Below are 19965 nucleotides of genomic sequence, written 5' to 3' on the forward strand. Positions count from 1 at the left end.
CACCAGTCGAGATGAGCTGGTCTTTAGAATGAGACAAGGAGACGCTTTTCTGATGACTGAGGCTGCTCCCACAGATGCTGTTTTTTTCTGCTTATTTCTACCAGCTGCTGACTGTTTGTCCTGATAACTCTCTCCATCTCCCAGGCCTCCTGGTTTTAGTTTCTTATCGCCACACTTGTGATGGCATCTCTTAACTTGTGCAGAATGTACATACAACCTGTGTTGACTTAGCACCATTGGCAAACATGAGGTTTACCTGGGTCCTTGTTCTTGTCTATGATGACTATGATAATGACTACGACATAAACCGCGTTAGTAGATTATCATTCTAGTCTCCTAAACATCCAAACTGTCAAAAAGGGTAGATCATATCTCCTCAACTTTCTAACGAGTTTCAGCAAATTCTGTGTGAAAAGGGTTGATGCTCATGGACTGATCGATCAGCTGTCACAGCTGCGGCACTGTATGTAAAATCCTGTATTGCAGCATGTGTGATCTGTGCAGCCTTCATGGGACTTTCCCCTCTGGCTGACTGACTGTGACGTAGACAAGGGTGTGTGTCTCGGTCTGTGTGAGTGTGTGAATTCAGTGGCAAGGAAGGGGTGGGTGAGAGAGACAGCTGTGCAGGCCAGATATGTAGTTAACAGTAGAAAGCATTCATACTACACATTCTGCTGTAATGTGTCACCAGGCAGTTTCTCTCTCTCTCTCTTCCCTCTGCTTCCCACTCCTTTTCCCTTCACTTCTCACGTCCGTCTGTCTGCTGTTTCTCCCTATCCCACTCACACACACCCACATACGTGCCTGTGTGCATGTGCAATCATACACACACTTCTCTCTCTCTCTCTCCCTTCCCCCAGCCACAGACTCCCCCTATCCCTCCCTCCCTCCCCAAAGTTTCTCACTATAGTAAATTAAGTTGTATCTCTTTGACTTCTATCGCTTTTACCAGTTTCTTCCTTCCTTCTGTGGAACTCTGCTTATTCCTGGATTACACTTCAACCACAAATGGACAAACACACACACAGGCACGCACACTCCTGTCCCCTGAAAAAAAAACAGTAGAATAACAAAATAAGTTGTTTCAAGGACAGCATAAAGCTGTTCTCACCTCTCCCAGACGGGGTGTGTCAAGGCTTTTGTCTGTCTGATGCCATATTAAATATCGGAGTTAAAAGGAGGAGTGGGGGGGTTTGAGTGTGTGTGTATGTGTGTGTGCGTGCAAAAGTCTCCAGGTTTTTTGTTCTTTAGTGAGAAAGAATGTTGGCACAAAGCTAGCCACCAGGGGAGGAGGAGAAGGTCGGAGTGCTCAAGTGCTGCTCCAGGTTTGTTTCATTTCATTTGCTCTGTAATGAGTCTTGTTACTGCTGTGAGAGGCAGAGAGATCTGACTGCGGAGTTCGTAGTTAAGCCACAGGGAGGGAGGAGAGGAGAGGAGAGGAGAGGGAAGGAGGGAGGACAGGAGGGAGAGGGAAACAGAGGCAAAGAAGCAGAGAAAAACATACAAGCCAACAAGCCCTCACTTGAAACCTTTTGGAAGCGAGAAAAGCGACAAAGACAAACTTTTTTTTTTTTACTCCTTCATTTACCATTTTTTCTTTCTATTCCTGCTCCTGCTCCTACTCCTGCTCCTGCTCCTACTCCTGCTCCTGCTCCTGCTCCTACTCCTGCTCCTGCCCCTGCTCCTCCTCTTCACTGCCACACACCCTTCTCAAATGAACCCTCTCATTTCGAGCTCTGAAAAGAAACTGAAGCAGAGAGCTTGCAAGAGGTCTGAAAAAGTTGGCTGTGTCTGTCTGTGACTGTGCGTCTGTGCGTCTTACAGGAGTGTGTATGCCTCTCAGGGAGCGTGTGTGTGTGTGTGTGTGTGCGCGTGTGCGTGCGTGCGCGCTCCTAGGTCTGTGTGGGAATGATTACATCAGCCTGCTGCAGCCTTATGATTGGTTGGTGAGCGTGTGGTTTGATTCAGTGTGCCTCGGAGCCCGTGGCTGAGGCTGTAACCCTTTGTGAGGGGGAGAGAGAGAGAGAGAGGGAAAGAGAAAGAGGGAGAGGGAGGGAGAGAAGGACAGATAGTTGTCAGACTCAACCGGCACTGGAAGCACTGTACTGTACCTGCTGCCATCCGATCGCTGACTGTCTCTGTGTCTCTGTCCTGTGAGCTGTACAGACACCGGCTTTAGGTCACACAGACAGTTCTTTTTCTTTCTTTTTTTTTTTTTTTTTTTTCCAGACAGACAGAGCCAGCGGCCTAGATAGACTGAAGGACTAGTCTCCAGGCTATGTGACAGGTAGCAGAACCGCAACTGTCAACTGCTGGCATTCAATTTTGTATCTCTCACTCTCTCTGGAGGAGACAAGGCAACAGAACAGCAAGGTTTTCTGTATTAGTGACTGTGTGTGAGTGATTGTGTGTGTGAGTGAGTGTGTGGGGAGCCAGGCTCAGTCCAAAAATGCCTTCGTGTTCCCCAGACTGCTGCCTACTGCGGGCCGTAGAGGTAAGACCGCTCTCTTTCGGTGTCTCTTATCTCTCCTTGTGTGTCTGTACCTCTCTTTGCCTCCGTCTCTTTTTACATTTTAAGTGCATTTCCCTTTGAAGTACTGCTGTGTTTGACCAGAGGCGAGAAATGGAATGTGTAAACACCTTAAGGGCTGAAGACAATTTGTCTTTTTCAAGATGTGAGCAGAGCAATAAAAAAAAAAATAGAGTAAAATTCGTCAGCAGCTTTGAATGATTGAGGTTCCCTTGCTTTTTGTCTTGAGCATTTTGGATGGATAGAGCGCCTCAGGCCTAGTTTGCACAAAGTGTGATGCTACAAGCTGCGTCTTTGCTCAGGAAGAGAACAGAATTCCCTTGTCATGATATATTATGTGGGAAGCATCCATACATTACATGTGTAGGCTTAGTTGGCTGGATTTCTGTGTAGGCTAACAAGGCTGGATTCCTCAGCAAGTTAAGTAGGCTGCTCTAGTTTTCTCTGTGGGCCATAAGATGTGTGTCCTATGAATGTGACTGCATGGTTTCTGAGTGAAAAGCCAACGTGTGGACGCTTCGTGGAAGTAAATTTAGTACTGTTTGCCGCAATAGTGATGACAATAATATTTCCGGGATTATAGGATGAAAATAATAAGGGAAAGCTTACAGTATATACAGATACATAAGAACGTCTGGCTGTAAATGTGTGTCTCTGACACAGATGGGGTCTTAGCCAGGCGTTTCATCTGTTTAGCACCTGATGCATCATTGCCATACAGTATATACATTATCCTGTATATTGCCTATACACATAACTCGTCTGTAGTGTCTCAGTATGTTTTTGATTCTGTATTATTAATGAAAACAAAATGAAAACAGCCGTTAGTCATGAACTGGGGAAAAAAAGGTATAAATTATTCAACAAAAAAAATGTGTTTATCCTGAAATTCAGTATGTCTATAGTCTTATTACTGGCCCAATTTCAACTTTATGTTATGGAAAAAAGAACTTGCGTTTGTGAAGTAGAGCTTTAAGTGTATTCAGTGGTCATGTCTTATCACTGAATACATTTTCTTGATAAGCTATTATTGGTAACACGGTGCTTACTTCCCCTTAAGCTACAGTATTATAACCATTGGGCATAGACAGTCCTGCTTTGTGTTCACAAGGGCAGATGCTTGTTATACACTACAGTATATTTGCTACTATATTACACCAACAAGTTTCTTTAAGTAATGCTTGTCTGTGATTTCTAACACCACAATTGCTACATAGTCTTGAGTGTCTGTTCTTTTCTATTGTGTGCTATAATTACAGGCCTGTGTATGCTATAGTGTATGGGGCGCTATATGATAAATACTGTTCTAGTGTTTGAAGAAAATTGCTGGCTTCACCCACTTATTAGGCTGAGTTTTGAAAAATAGTTTGTGTTCAATGACTTTATCAAAACTTTATTGACTTGATCAGAATTTTTATGGCAGCACTGTGGTGGTGGTGCTGTATAAATTGATAATCAAAACATGTCTCATTTTGAAATAATCCTTTGCAACTGGAAAGGTGTATCTGTGTTTTTCCCCATTTTCTTATATTGCTGGTACAGATAACTAAAAATGTCCTCCTGCTTTATTGAAACTGTTCTTCAGTTTATCAGAACTACCTTCAAAAGGTCTGACTGTACGCTACTCTGTTTTCTCCTCACAGATTGTGAAGATCTTCAGTGAAGACGGCATGGGTAAAGTGGTGGAGATCCCAGCCGACATGACAGCCAGGGACCTGTGCCAGCTCCTGGTTTATAAAAGCCATTGTGTGGATGACAATAGTTGGGCACTTGTTGAACACCACCCGCTGCTAGGGCTAGGTAAGGGGCAGAGCCCTGCAGGCCCGAAATGCTTCTCTCATACGCACAAAAGCGCACGTGAACACACATAAACGGATGCTCACACATTCTCACTTGCCCGCACAGATGCTCATGGACTTTTGGGGGGGCTGAGAGGTGCAACACAATCTCTGACATACACAGGTGTATTCACATGTATGCATGCACGCATGCGTGCCCACAGACTTTGGCAGACAGTTCAGGCACATATTCTCACGGAGGCATGTATTCAAGCATGAGTGCTTACACATACTATACAGCATATGCACGAACAGTGTCCAGTGATCTAATCAAGTACAACACACTGTGTGAAAGGTTGCTGTAGTGCAGTGCAGTATTATGCAGAAGAGGCAGGACTGTGCTATGTCATGAAAAACTGAGGCAGACATTGAGCCGCTTGTCACTGAAAACCATGTAGGTTAAACGTATTGATCAGCTTGTGCACGAACAGAAAGTGATGGAAATAAATAATGCATTGCGCATGAGGTCAGAGTTGCTTTAGTACTGAGAGACCAGGGATTTTCTAATTCAGGAGTGAGGAGACCGCTGAAAGTTGAGATAAAGGAAAAGCACTTGCAAGACGTCTGACCTAAATGCAGAGTAGTTGTGTTAGAGATGGAACAGTTGCTGCTAGATGATAGATTTGATAGAGTGTGAGCCGATGATTAAACCCTAAACCTTGTCATCATGAAAGCTGATGCTAATTGCATGAATGAATGAAAGGTGATGTATGTTTGAGCCCAGGGTTTCCTAGAATTATTCCATGCAGACTTACTGCAAGCAGAGACAGCCTTTTCCAGGGGTCCTGATTAAAGCGCTAGCAGCCTCTTGGGGAACCAGCAGATAATCTCTACAAAACACAGCAATTTCACCCCCTGAAGCCAACATCTTTAGACTCTTTTGAGCCTTACTGAGTCATTTAATTTGATGTTGGTGATTTAGGGAAACTGTATGGTTTATGCAGAGAATAGCAAAAGTAACAGAGAGTATCACACATGGTATTCGACATCCATTGCTGATATTTTTAACTCTGGCAATCTCATTTAAGGTCACAGGATTGCTTGGATTCAGGTCTTAGTCTAAATTCATCCTGGATCCAGTACAGTTCCACCCGAGATTACTCTCCCGAGCTACCCGTGAAGAAAGATTGGTATACAGAAGATTATATTATGATGTTTTGTTTTTTTTTTTTCAGTTCTTACTGAAGGGGAATTACATGAAGGGCACACAGTGGAATCCAGCTAAAGGAAGAGAAGGGGAAAACTGAAGGTTATGGATGAGGAGATGTAGCAACTCTTGGCAGTAACTGATGAACTGTAACAAAACCTCTGACAACTTGTGCTCTTCTCTGCATCTGTCGGTGTAATGTTATTGATCCAGTATTATAAATGACACAGCAGAGAGGTGATGGAGATAATTGATGAGGAGTATAGAAGCATATCTTTCACATTAGAGCTTCTTTAGTTCACAAGTGACGATGCCACTGACACCACTCTCCTGAAAATAGAAGCTCTGGCTGCACCAGACTGGGAACTCTGTGTGGTGTAAAAAGGTCTGGATGATGACTGCTGGACCTTTTCAGAAAATAGTATATTAGTAGAGCATTTAGTTTTTTAAAACAATTTTTAATATTTTAGTTTTCTGGTCTGTAGTAGTTAAAGAAAAACTTGTTGTGCTTCATAGATTTAGAAGCAAACACTGTGTGACTGAAGTTAGAGGAAAGGTTTATTTAGTATAGCTCACTGAGCATGGCACATTTGCTTTTGCGGATTTACATTTTTTACATCTAAATGTGGCAACAAAATACCATAAGGAAATAGTCTAAAAAGTAAAAAACAATTGTCAAAAAAATGCTGCTTAATCAAGGAGTTTTAACTTGTTGCCACATTAAGAACAAAGAGAGCTTTGCGTTTCTGTCAGGGTGATTTTGTGTTAGACTTGGCACCATAACAGTGAGTTTGGAAAGCTGCGGCCAGCTGAACGTTAGAAAACCCAACCTCCCCCTGAGGAGAGGGCGATTATAAAGCACTTGTGGAAGACAAGTTGAGCTTGTGCTCTGTGCTCATGTCTGTACAGTTTAACAGATGTGGGAGAGAAGGGGGTGTAGTTTTATATAGAGCAGTGTGCCTGGTAGTGAAATGTAGAGAGACGGTGAAAAACTTATGTAAAAACACTTCATTTCTGCCGTTTCAACTGATGACTTCTGTCAGTACATTTTTTTCTTTTTTTTTTCAGGAATTTACATCCACACACAGGCTGTTATGCTGTCATGTGAGGAAACTTTTAGACAATATATTGCATTATTCAAAGTACAGTTCCCAAAGCTCTAACCTAATATTTCACCATCCATCATGATCTGATTACATTTCTCATCAGAGCTGCCAACACTGTGCTGCCAAATACAGTTAGGTTGGCTTGTTGTGAATGACATCATTTTTGGCTCAGAGTAAGTCTATTCTATTATAGCCCTTCTTCTATTCTGACACACCTGCACTGCAACCGTATTCTTTTCAGGTCTGGAATAACTACTTATCGTATTTTATGTTTAGAAGTTTCAGTAAATGAGATGTGGTGAGGCAGCAGCGTGCTGATTGTTAAAATTGAAGGGTTTTGCCTTTGCCACTACAGAGTATGTATGCGTGTGTGTGTGTTTGTAGATGTGTGCATGTGTGAATTTGTGTCCATATATATAGAAAATAGGATAAAAACCTTCCAAAGGAGGGGAATATTTAGGTTTGAATTCCATATATAGGTATTTGTTATTCCTCTGGAAATCATGTGTATTTTATGGGTGCATTTATAACAGTAATTTAGATATTTTAAGCAGTAATTTGGCTTGTTTGGTGCTCTGTTGTCTGATTGCTGGATCTTTTCTATAATTGTCAAATGTTTTGTTGTGTTGAAGCTACTTCTCCATTAAGTGTTGATTTCCTCTGTATATGTTGAATGGTCCACTGGAAAACCAGAAATGTGTTTGTGATAAATGTGTGTCATTTTTCTTTTTTTTTTCATTTTGCAGTATGAGATGAGGCAGTATGTGAGATTCCTACTTGAGTGTCTACATGCCTGTGTGTGTGTGTGTGTGTGTGCATAGACTGCAAGTCTGCACTGCACATGTATCTGCTGTGATACTTGATGTGTGCACATGTGGTTGGGTGGTAGACAAGAATAGCGATTTCAGAGACCCGAACAATAGTGTGTTTGAATAGAGAGGCCTATTCCCGTACATCGCTGCCCACTCTTGGTACGCTGCTGAATAGGATGAAATGGTCCTTTGAGTTAAGTGACATTGACCTCTACTTGTCAGCTCAAAAAGGTTAACAACTCTGGGACAGTGAAGTAGTGTGGCCAGGGTGACTCACTGTCACGAACATGAGTGACTCATCAGACAAACGACAGGATGAAACGGAAAGAAAAAGAAAAGTCGTGACAGTGTTAAAGAGATTGTGACAGAGGGGATAAAGAGGGCGAACAAGGGGACACATGAAATGAGATAATGATGCGATCGAGCTGTGCAGCCAGAGCAGAAGTTCTCCCATTTTCACATCAAAAAGGGGAACTGCAAAAGTTAGTTGAGTTACAAAAGGTAATTAAATCTTCTGGGAAAAGAAAGGATGTCACTTATTAAAGGCATTACAGGGAAAACTTGTCAGGCCGTTGGAATTGACTGAGTCACGTCCGCTTTCAGCAACGCAGTCAGGGAATATAAATCACTGGAACTTCTGACCACATTTATTCAAGGGGTGCACTTTTAGCCGATTCACATGCTGTTTTATTCACATTAAAAGAGAAAGGCCTTAGTGTGATCATCTGTCACAGCTGGTTTGATGAGCACAAACCATTGAAACCAGTCTGCAATTTAGAAGATCCTTTTAGGCCACTGAACAGGTCAAATGAAACCCAGGATAATTTTAGAGCAGTTTGGTCCCATTAACCATTTTTTTATGCTGAGTTCAGTACTGCCTAAAATGATTTATTAACCTTAGGAGAAAAGTCTTTAATCATATAGATATACACAAGATTACTAGTGCTTTACATTCCACCAAAATACTTGTGGAGATGGAGTGATTGTACTTTTTCTTTCACTTTCAATTTGATGGTTTTCTTAAACTTTCTGTTTCCAGTTTTTGAGAAAGTCACAAAATATCTTTCCCTCAAGTTCTGGCATCAGCACAGATCATTAGAGATTTTCACTGAATTTGTTTGACATACTAAAAGAAATATTGTGATGATAATATTAGAGACTGCTTTGTTCAGATATTCATATTACTACTCTCGTTTTTTGACAGAACACCTTATATTAAAGCGAGTTTTATTGTTAAAATGAGCTTATCTGTAATTGTAGGATAGTTTAACTTCAATAAGTAATAACTTCTCTATTCCTCTCTTTTCCTTTCCCACCTCAGAGCGCTGTCTAGAAGACCATGAGCTGGTGGTTCAGGTCCAGGCCTCTATGAACAGCGACAGTAGATTCCTCTTCAGGAAGAACTATGCCAAATATGAATTCTTCAGAAACCCCTTGGTAATTGCGTTTTCTCAGACATTTCTTAACATGCCGTGTCACTCCTGACGTCCTGTTGTTGAAAGTGTTATACCTATAGCCTGTAGAAAAGAAAAAAAAAAACACACCTGGGGCAATAGCTCCTCGTGGATTTTGTTTTTACAGTTTTGTTATTACTATTATTATTTTTCAAGTCATTTGAAACAGACTGTTTGAATATAGGACTACTTAAAGGATAGCTTTATTACACCATACTCTTTCTAGTATTTGGAGCACTCAGTCACATGAAAAGAGATTTTTCAGTGAAAGCTTTAGTGTTGTAATAGTATTTATTTACTTTAAAGAATGGCAGTTTGCTTCAGAGATGAAATGCAAGGCATGTTCCACGACAAAACATCCCTGTTCATTTTGTATTCTTGTGAAATATTATGACAGCTGACTGTACTAATGAGATTTGCGTGACGTCTCTGTTTCTGTCGCAAATTCCTACCCTGTAATTATTGTCACGGCGGCTGATATTCTCTGTCTGCCTGCCTTCGTCTCTTCCTACCTCCTTCTTCCACCAGACGTTTTTCCCGGAGCACATGGTTGCGTGGTGTCAGGAAACCAATCGTACGATTCCACCATCTCAGCTCCTTCAGGTACACAGAGCACACGCAGATGCACATATACACACACACACACTTATTCTCTCTCTTCTTCCTGACACGCACACACAGATTAGTTAACCTCAGAGTCAGCACCCGCTACATAGCATACAATCAAGCAGACATACCTCACCTCTGACCCTTAGACAGTGTGTCTCGTCAGAGCCTACAGTAATAACTACGGTTGATCCCCTGTTGACACATGACTGTCTCGGCACACGCGCCACAGGTCCGACACTTGTGATGGATGGAATTAGGCAGTCAGAAATAGAACATACAGTTCTTCACCTGCCTACTGTGTGTTTGCAGAGTACAAATTCACACACACGTCATGCTACATATCTACCTCAAAGACCACTCAGAGGCTGTACAGTGATTTTTCAAAACACGTTAAGAAGCAAAAAGTCCAGGAGGAGACCAGACAAAAAGATCCTTGGGACTTTGAAGAGCTTTTGGTCCTAATGGATAGAGGCTTTACATGCAGTCTGGTACTCTCGTGTATCATATAATGGAGCTGTCAGAGACAGAACCACAAGTGGAATCCAGCCCTTCATCCTCGCCACTCGCAGAAAGCTTTTAACTCCCCTGCTGATCATATAGACGTTTTGCTCTGTTATGCTCTACATAGAGGAGTCAATAAATGAATAGGGATGGGACGAGCCAGAGTTGTGAGGAATCCCCAATGTTTGACTTCTTCTAAACACAAGATCTTTGCACTCAATTAGAGTGCTGTCCAAACCAAGATGTTTTATTGCCTGAGCTCAACCAGGTGTTGCCAATATTCACCACCGGTGCAAGAACCACATGTCATTGCAAAGTGGTTAGGTGTAGTGTGCCTCAAAAAGAAAGCCGTTTGAATGAACGTTGCATGTGACCGTGCGCTCCACAAATGTTGGAAAATGCTCATGCATGAGGCCCATTGTAAGCTGTTTCCAAAACACTGGGAAACATGTGCTTTAAATATTGAAGAGTCCTCTGGAACAGTTTACCTTCTTAGCCGCAAGCCACATATTCCAATTCAGCTCTAATAACTTAACCTGCCACTTCATGGTGTGATATTTTTGTGAAACATGAAAACCACAAATTCCAAATACTTTAGACACCCACAACACAATTTAGGCTTTAAGTTCCCAATAGGAATGTACTGTAGGTTGATTCAGTGTATGCACTGTATTTATCTTGGCAGGCTCATAGCATAACATGACACTTGTGTGTTTACATTTTTTTTTTGTCTGTAAAATAAATAGAGAAATGTCTTTAGAAGTTAAGTACAGATCCAGCTCAAAACATAAATAAATAATGTATTCACTGTGCATATATATATGTATACACACGAGAGTGTCAGGATCCTGTCAGCCCTCTCCTGGCAGCAGCACACTGTCTGACTTTACTGTGGTCGCTACCATGTTGTGTAAGAATCCAAGCTGCCGCCCATCTTGCCAGTCAGCTGCCAGTCTTTCACTGATGCAAGGAGCCCAGATGACACTCTATTCTTTAAAAAAAAAAAAGTAATTGACAGTGACAGAGGGCTCGGGGGCTTCAGATGCGATCCAGCATTGCCCTCCTGAGGTAGAGAGTCCTTGACAGAGAACATTATAGGGTGAATAAATCCATAATGTTGCATGCTGGTCCCTTGCTTCATGGTCTTTCTTGCTCCCTCTTTCAGAACTTCCTAGCAACCAGCAGCTGTCCAGAGATCCAGGGGTATCTGTACGTGAAGGAGGTGGGTAGGAAGTCGTGGAAGAAGGTTTACATGTTTCTGCGGCGCTCGGGACTCTACTGTTCCACAAAGGGAACTTCAAAGGTAACAACAACACAGTCATCTCATTTCAAGTGATAGAATATATTTAATGTAATTTTTTTAATTATTTTTTTGCTTTGTAATTGCAGTCATTATTTTATCATAAAAGAATTCATCATCATATAATAATCATATTATTTAAAAAAAAAAGTTATAACAGTAAAGATTACCTTCAAAGAAACAGCTTGTTATTGATGGTGGTCTCTCTGCATACGTCTCTGTCTTTCAGTGTGCCTCCAGGCTGCGTCTCTCTGTGATGTTCTGACTTATTAATTATTTCTGTCTCCAGGAGCCCAGACATCTACAGTTACTAGCAGACCTAGAAGACAGCAACATCTTCACTGTCATCACAGGCAAAAAGCAGCACGGTGCACCCACAGACTACGGCTTCTGTATCAAGGTGAGTCTCAGATCAAAGGGGTGAGACGAAGCTGATTTCTGACTAAACATTATGAGCTGAGTAATGATTGACATCCTGTTCAGCTCCCTGTTGCACGAGAAGGGCGTTGGCATTCATTTGTACTAAATATATGAGTACCAAGGCTCTGGTTTACTGCTGATTTACTGCTTCATTTTTGAGAAGTGTATGAACCGAATAACCAATAGTGTTTTTTCCTTATATTGTCTTTTGTTTTTAAATTTTATGAGTAATAACTTTTGTAGTGACTGTTAAAACAGTTTTTCTCATTATCCTTATTAGTTCAGTTAAAACTACCAGTGATGAAGGTGGTAAAAGTGATGGAGAAAATTATGCAATATCACGTAATGAGTTATTATCTTTGTTCTGATTCTGAAAAAATGCCCATTTGCAGCCCAACAAAGGTCGAGGGGAGCTGAAGGAGTTGAGGATGCTGTGTGCCGAGGACGAACAGGGCAGAACCTGTTGGATGACTGCCTTCCGACTCTTTAAGGTAATGCCATGGTAGTCAAAATACATAACATAGCTTTTGGTGTGTGTGTGTTTTTTGTTTTTTTTTCTCTCAGATCACACAAAAGCATATACACTCTCGCACAGTTACAGTAACTTTGGTCAGAAAGTGCATTTTAACAGGGCTGGAATCAGAAAGGGGTTTGGTTTGTTTAACAAAAATAATATTTCTAACCCCATCTGATTAACTACCAACATTTAACTCTTCACAATACACATTAACCATTTTGATAGTGTCCGTTGACCAGTGTGTTCCCTTTTCTTTGCAGTATGGGATTGTATTGTACCAGAATTACAAGATTCCTCAACAAAGAAAAACCTTAATTTCACACTTCTCAGCACCTGTGGTAAGTTTCCTTCTTTATCTAAAATTTTGCTAAAGCTCCTTAAACAACATGCATCACTGAACCACCTATTTCAGCAGAACAACACTGCTTTGAAACACTCACAGATCTGCTAACAAGCTAGTCTGACAAGCCAAAATGCTTACCTGTGCCACCCCAGTTTTTATTTTTGTAGATTTATAGTCTACATTTGTACATAACCCCACCTTGGCACTTGTGTTGCTGCCTTTGTAGTACATGTGCCTTTGTATCCACATTCTGACTGTCATGTATCTCTGTCACCCCCTAGCGGAGTGTATCAGAGAACTCCCTTGTGGCAATGGATTTCTCAGGGAGGATAGGCAGGGTGATTGACAACCCTGTGGAAGCTCAGAGTGCTGCCATGGAGGAGGGACATGCGTGGAGGGTGAGACACAACCTCAGTTTTTATGTTATCACTGTCAATAATGCTAGGAGCAGACCTGTAGAAAGATCTCTACAGATGGCATTATTTATATTTGCTCAAATATTCATACAGAACAAATTTTCCTCTGGTTGTAAGTTTTGATTATTCAGTTATTTTGAGCCAACAAATTGTTTGTGTGTTCATGAAGCTGATATGACTGTGGTGCAGATGTCAATATGTGGAAAGTGGCAGATTTATTCTAATAAATTTGAACTTAAACAATAATCCACAACAGTAAGTTAGTATAATTAATACAGTACATAGATTTTTTTTTTTATTGTTTAGAAAACTGAAGCTTCAGCACCATGTATTTGAGAAATACTGTAAGAGAAATATCCATGCTGAACTTTCATGTATTCATGTACCATCACGTGAAATAATCCCCGTTTTGTTGTCTCGATGTGGCATCTCTCTCAGAAGAGGAGTCAACGAATGAACATATTAGGCTCCCACAGTCCACTACACCACTCCTCACTAAGCTCAGGTAAAGGCAAACTTAAGATCATCAAAGCAATTGATCATTAATTTATTTAACTTTTTCTTTCTCTGTTTAAATAATATGACAGATTTTAAAAATGTATGTTCAAATATTGTTTTTTTTTCTCTGTAGTTATCCACATAGCTCAGCTGTGGTTCCATGGCAGGATATCTAGAGAAGAATCCCATCGTATTATCCATCAGCAGGGACAAGTAGATGGGTAACTGAACTGGAGAAATGTTATAGATGCAGTTTTACAATTCTGTGAATAAAACACAAAGGATACAAACATACAAAAACTATATAGTTTTTGTATGTTTGTATCCTTTGTGTTTTATTTCCTCACTGCCTCACCATGAAACTTCAGTCAATTAAATGTTTTTCTCCTCTCCTTCTTTTCTTGTTGCTTAGGTTGTTTCTGCTGAGAGTCAGTCAGAGTAATCCCAAGGCATTTGTGCTCACATTGTGCCATCACCAGAAAATCAAACATTTCCAGATATTACCGGTATGCATTTCATGGTGTTTAATCATTTTTAGAGACACTTCTTCTGGTTCAAGACAGTTTTCTCTTTTTGGGAAACGATAAAATCAACCTTGACATTAACTGGGATTTAGGGCTTCTGTAATCCCTTGCAGGTTATAATGTTGCACCTGCTAGCTCATTAACATTGCAGCACATTTTTCGTTTTTGTTGTGTCAAAAAATTAGTCTAAAAAATGATAGTATGGTTCATATATATATTTGATTTGTTGCTAAGAAGCCCAAACATAAAAAAAACTCTGTCATGGTCCTTTAGGAGAGAGTCTCTTTCTCAGTTTGTCCTTTCTTTTTTCTTGCCATGTGGTGCGTCCCTGCTCACTCTCCCCCGGACCCTTTGACGCTGCCAGTGTGAAGAGGACGGCCAAGTCTTCTTCAGCCTTGACGACGGCGCCACCAAATTCACCGACCTGATTCAGCTGGTGGAGTTCTACCAGCTCAACAGAGGAGTGCTGCCTTGTAAACTCAAACATCCTTGCACTGTCGTGGCCTTATGACATCTCCAGATCATCTGACCCCATGAACCCTATCACTTGACCTGACTCTGCCTAAAACAAACGAAACACAAAGAATCTTTCTGTTGGGTGGTTCTTTTGTTTTTATCTTTATAAGAAGCTGGTGAATTGACTGATGTTTCATTGTTGTTGTTTTGTATTGTCGTGTGTCCGCCAGAGACTGCTGACCCATTGGATTTCTTTTAGTTTGCATGGATGTTCGAGGAGTCAGATGTACAACATTCTCAGAAGGTTCCTCAGTCAAGAAAAGAGAACATATAGGAAATGAACACTGCCATTTGTGTCAGTGCTGTTGCGAAATCTTCCACAATCTTGCTTTCCACAGTCATCAATAAGCTTGGACCCAAAATCCTTCAAGGTTTAGTCTCACAGTGCAAGTGTAGACTGTATTTCCCTACAACTGGACAATCAGCAGGACAATTCGAGCTTTCGTTTGGACCACTCTGCTCTCTGAGAACAAACAGTAGTCTGACTCAAACTTTTCATCACACGTCCTCAAAGAATATACGTTAGATGGAGAGTTGATCGTTTTGCACTCATGGAACTGGGAGTGGCCTTTGACGGTGCATGACCTCTCCGCTTTTGCATTACTTAACTGTGAGATGGTGCCACCGCCCCCTAGTGTCATAGGCATGCAAGGACATGTCCAAATTCAACATGGATGAGATTTGGAGGCGCCAGAAAGAGTGTTGCTGTTGAATCCTTTTGACGTTCAGAGACATCAGAAGTTTGTCAACCCTGGAGTAAAAGGCTAAGGAAAAATCTGGAACTATTGGAACAAAGTATTTTTTTTTAAATAGTGGACAATACAAAGTCTGCTTTGTTCACCCTCTCAGAAATTAATTTCCTCATCCTTGACAACATAGGGTTTCTTTTCTTATTGATTCATTCATTGCAGATCTGTATTGTTAACAATATTCACTTTAATAATTTTGTTTAAAGTTCTTTTTTTTCTCATTCTGGATATTTATAACTCATTATTTACCTAAGCTACAATAGGGTCATTCTGTACTCATTATTCTATTGCACGCTCTACTTCCCGAAAGTATTTCCCAGAAAACGTCCACATAAACAAATAAGCATGAATCAAACCATGGTGTCATTCAGGGTAAAATCACAAGTACTAAAGCTAAAGCAGTTGTAACCAGGTAGACAGTTTTGCAAGTGCAGCCGTATGCAGTAGTTTTATCAATTTTTCCTTCGCTGCAGGCAAATACCTACATAAAGCTACCTGTTGCACAAGATAAAGTGGGACAATGGGGAGCATCAGTTTTATGTCTGAATGTCCTCACCACAGCACAGGGAAGGATAACCACTAGCATTTCCTTCAGGAGTTTTACCTATGTAACTGTCAGCAAATCAAAGGAAACACAATCTGTATTACTCTTTGCCAAACAAACCTACGTCAGCCCGGAGATACAGTGGATCCCGTGGGCAACATCTGTCCTGGTTGCTGACCCTCTTTTCATATGTGTTCCAGCAATCATCCGCTACCTGCTGGTAGTCAGTAAGATGGTGTCAAACATAAATGTGGCTAGTAACATGGTTTAGTGTGCTCTGACTCCACACTGATAGTAGACTCTGTGCATTACATTCCGCATAATGCAGCCTTTCTCTGCCTGTGAACAGACAGTATCACAAACACACCTACTGCCTACTGCACACCACCTGTTTGTGAATTCAGACAGACTATCAACAAAAAGTTAGCTGCTGCTACAGTGTGTGTAAATGTATAAGGAGAGACGTTTGTCACATATCAGACTGTTGAAAACAGATGATGATAACTGCCTCTCATTGTCCTTCTCTTTTTTCTCTCTGCCCGTCTCACCCAGTCTTATTACACCTTCTTTAACCTACTGTTGGATAAACTGAAAATGCTGAGCAGTGGGGAAGGACTCAGTGTCCTGAGTTTTAGGACTCAAGTGTTCAGACTGCAAAAATCCTACAGGGCCCGCTTCATTTGAGTTTACTTTTACTTGTCCCTAGTACATGCTATGTTTTTGAATGACAATAATGAGAGCATGAGTCTGAGAACAAAGAACATACAGCTCTTACTGAGTTAGTTTGTCCCAGACGGTATCATTTCAGCCAAAATCGATTGTTTTCCTAATGCCAGCCAAGGTCAGTCTAACCCCCAGAAATATATTTTAATGGATTACCCTTTGTGTTTCAGCCAAGAGGAGCTCCTGCAATTAAAGAAAGATTTCAGACAGTTATATTTTTTTTTGTTTTGTTTTGTGTTTTTTTATTGCACTGATTGACCATGACCTGGCAGAATGGAACTAAATGGATAACACATAAAGGGCAAAACCCAGCCATCTCAAATTCTGGAAGAGACACAAGTAAATGCTCAAATTTCTTGTTTATATTTCTGTTGATATTTAAACTAAGTCTGGTTTGACACTAAACACATGGCACTCCAAGTAAGTTAGGTTCAGAATCACCCTCTTTGAAATGTTTCACCACAAACATTTCTTTTTTCAATTGCTGTTTTTTTTTTGAACACTCACTTGAAAGTTTATACTAGTCCATGTTTTGTTGGTGGTAGCTATGTTTAGGCCACCAGCCAGCAGATTATTAGAAAACTACTTGTATTTACCAACATTGACAGCCATCTTTTATTTACCTGCAGATTGTTCTAAGGTATATTGAATATCTGAGATGCAGAATAGCCGCACTATATTGACACTCTGCGTGGTCACCATCGAAGATGCAATGACTCAATCATTTTTTTTAAGTATTGTTGCAGCAAAATGTATTTATTTATCTGGATGTGACTGATTACTTGAAAATTTTAGATTTCTTTTTCTCAGCGCTGTTCTGTACTGTTTTCTTTTGTCATTACCATGAAATGATTTACCAGTGTGTTTTATTATTATTATTATTATTATTATTATTATTGTAATGACATAGCATCTATTGAGTTTTTTTCTTTTCTTTTTTGTATTTTAGTTTTGATCATTCAAAAATAATTTTGTCATCATCAACACTTGTTATGAAGTGATGTTTTAAAGCACACTGGTATCCATAGTGTTAACATTGTCATTCCAATAGATGACAGGTGGAATGTTGTGAAATTGAAAACAAAAAAAAAACAAAAAGAAAAAAAAAACAACAATGTGAGTTTCCCAAAGCATTAGTCACTGAGATGTTTTTCATACCATTTTTTCCCCTCCCCGATCTACAAAAATATCTTCTGTTAAGAACTCCATCTGTTTTTATGTTAAAAAGCCTCAAGTTTTCTTATCATCACTATCTCGTGGTGACCTAAAGTAGAAAAAGTAGATCTGAATTAAAGTAATAAAGCCACAAATGTTTTGGGAAACTGGGTCATGTAAGCCTCAACATCCTCATAATTCATTGTTTAAATTGAATTGTAGAAATTTAGATGTAGAAAAAAAAAACTTTACATTCAAGTTAAACTTTTTCAATGAAGATCTTTAAATGCTTAGAGTAGATATAATTGAAGAAATGCATAAAACAATCCCCCCATACACATAGTAAGCCATTGTCACAATTTCCTCTGTGTTATTTATACCCTTAAAACTGCAATGAACAGGGAACTAACCAAACCATAACCAAACCATAGCAGAGCAACGTTGTTAGATGGGTTAAAGCATTGACCTCAGAATGAAGAAACTTAAATTAGTAGGTAGATTTTATGAATCTTTGCATGAATGTGGATGTTGAGTTTATTGTGTAGGGATTCTGTCAAATCTGATATCTGAAATGTTGATATTTGGAAGAATCTGGATCATAACCATACATAAATTCTTTTGTAGTTGCTGAAAATCATCTTAAGCTGTTAAGACCTTACTGAAATGTTGATGCTAGCAATTTCTAAGTACTAATCTAAGTCCCCCTGAGATTCAGATTCAGTCTACCCACTCTCATTCTCAAATTCCCAATATTAGGTTTTTGTTTTTCTGACTGATGTGGTAGCAGATGTTAATGTGAGGGACAGGTCAGGTAGCGTTGTAAGGTGAAGTTTGTATTTGCGTGAAAAGTGTCACAGGATCTTACTTGTTCTGAAAGCAAAAGGCAGAAAGCTGAATTCAATTAGCGAACATGTGGTTAAATAAATCAGGGGATTTGGATATCCACATTTTTACACTTAACGGAGATGAATGTAACTGGGTTGCTCAGGGCTGACTTGGAGCATGTTAAAAACTACTGGTCCATCAGATCTCTAGGACTTTTGTGCACAGGACGATGATGACTCCTGAAAATTTTAGTTTCATTAAGCTGGAAGTTGTTAACTTTCCTCCTTTATGTGCACCATCCATCTGCTAGTTGTGATTACTTGAAAATATGATTGCAGCAAAATTGAGTAGATCCAGTACTATTTAAATAGTACATTTAGTTTAACAGTGTTTTTAATACAGTTGTTTAAGCTGTTCTTAAAAAAAAAGCCTAATCTTCTTGCCTGGCTACCTGAGCTGATTTAAAGCCCCATCAACACTATGTTACCTATTCAGCCTCAGTTATCACACTGGGCTGAACAGAAACTGGGCAATTCATAAAACACCCTCAATTTTCATGCCATCAATTTGAGTAATTTAGAAGAAAATATAATCTAATATGATTCATTTTATTATATTATGCTGCATCTTATCTAGATGATCAAGTAAACACTCAAAGCATATAGTGTAGTACAGTGTCAGTTTCGGTAGCCAGGTACCTTGTAAACACAGATGGTGCCTCTGACAACTCCTCTATTCTCTGCATAAACCAGACCTAACATTTGGGCCCACTGACAGACAGAGCTACCCTTCAGAGGAGACTATTCACATTCAAAAACCTGTGCAGTTTCAATAAGTATTCAATTCAACAACTCAACTGCCCTCTAAAAGACTCTGGCGAAAGGTGATTGAGAACGAATGCTCGTATTTTCAGGTGCAGTTTCAGTTTACTTTTTGAATTAAAAGTGAATTGGCCCCAATCCTGCAAACATGGATTGATCACTTATCATCTTGGCTCTTGTGCATTTTCATAACATTGTCACAATGCAAGATACCATGGCTGTACAAATGAGTAAAGTAAAAATATATCTATATATAAAAAAATATAAACTATTATGTATTTCAGGGAATGCAAAAAAAGAAAACAGTAACTTATCTCTTTTTTGTAAGAGAGAGCTCCTGTATTCATAATGTGCTTTGCTTCAATCTGTAAATAGTTGAATGGCTTATAAATCTAATTGTAACCTTTTCAGGTATTTTTGTACAAATAAGGGACTGATATATTCTGTTTATTGTAATTAGAATAAAACATTAATACATTGATATAAAAAAAACTACTCTGTTTGTCTTTTACAATATATATATTTACAAAGTAAATATGTTATGCTATGTGCTATGCACTGTCGCCTCAGAGCAAGAGGGTTCCAGGTTCGAACCCCGGTCTGGGCTCTTCTGTGTG

The 19965-nt window shown here is 39.9% G+C and overlaps 1 protein-coding gene across 7 annotated transcripts in view; it reads left to right on the forward strand.

The window, feature by feature from the left end:
* The window catches only part of grb10b (growth factor receptor-bound protein 10b), a 63460-nt gene extending 44269 nt beyond the window's left edge, over nucleotides 1–19191 (forward strand). For 5 of the 7 annotated variants that reach the window (XM_041043777.1, XM_041043781.1, XM_041043778.1 and 2 more), the window contains exons 6-17: nucleotides 4174–4330; nucleotides 8755–8870; nucleotides 9416–9490; nucleotides 11163–11300; nucleotides 11587–11697; nucleotides 12110–12208; nucleotides 12495–12572; nucleotides 12859–12975; nucleotides 13432–13498; nucleotides 13625–13712; nucleotides 13904–13997; nucleotides 14380–19191. In XM_041043777.1, coding sequence (XP_040899711.1) covers nucleotides 4174–4330; nucleotides 8755–8870; nucleotides 9416–9490; nucleotides 11163–11300; nucleotides 11587–11697; nucleotides 12110–12208; nucleotides 12495–12572; nucleotides 12859–12975; nucleotides 13432–13498; nucleotides 13625–13712; nucleotides 13904–13997; nucleotides 14380–14526 — 1287 coding nt within the window. In that variant the 3' untranslated portion in view covers nucleotides 14527–19191. Of the gene's footprint in view, nucleotides 1–2150; nucleotides 2495–4173; nucleotides 4331–8754; nucleotides 8871–9415; nucleotides 9491–11162; nucleotides 11301–11586; nucleotides 11698–12109; nucleotides 12209–12494; nucleotides 12573–12858; nucleotides 12976–13431; nucleotides 13499–13624; nucleotides 13713–13903; nucleotides 13998–14379 lie in introns of those variants that run through there. The other 2 variants (XM_041043783.1, XM_041043782.1) reach the window with 2 other exon arrangements.
* The last annotated feature ends 774 nt before the right edge of the window (nucleotides 19192–19965 follow it).

The sequence above is a fragment of the Toxotes jaculatrix genome, chromosome 8 (genome assembly GCF_017976425.1).
Source record: "Toxotes jaculatrix isolate fToxJac2 chromosome 8, fToxJac2.pri, whole genome shotgun sequence".
Lineage (NCBI taxonomy): Eukaryota > Metazoa > Chordata > Actinopteri > Toxotidae > Toxotes > Toxotes jaculatrix.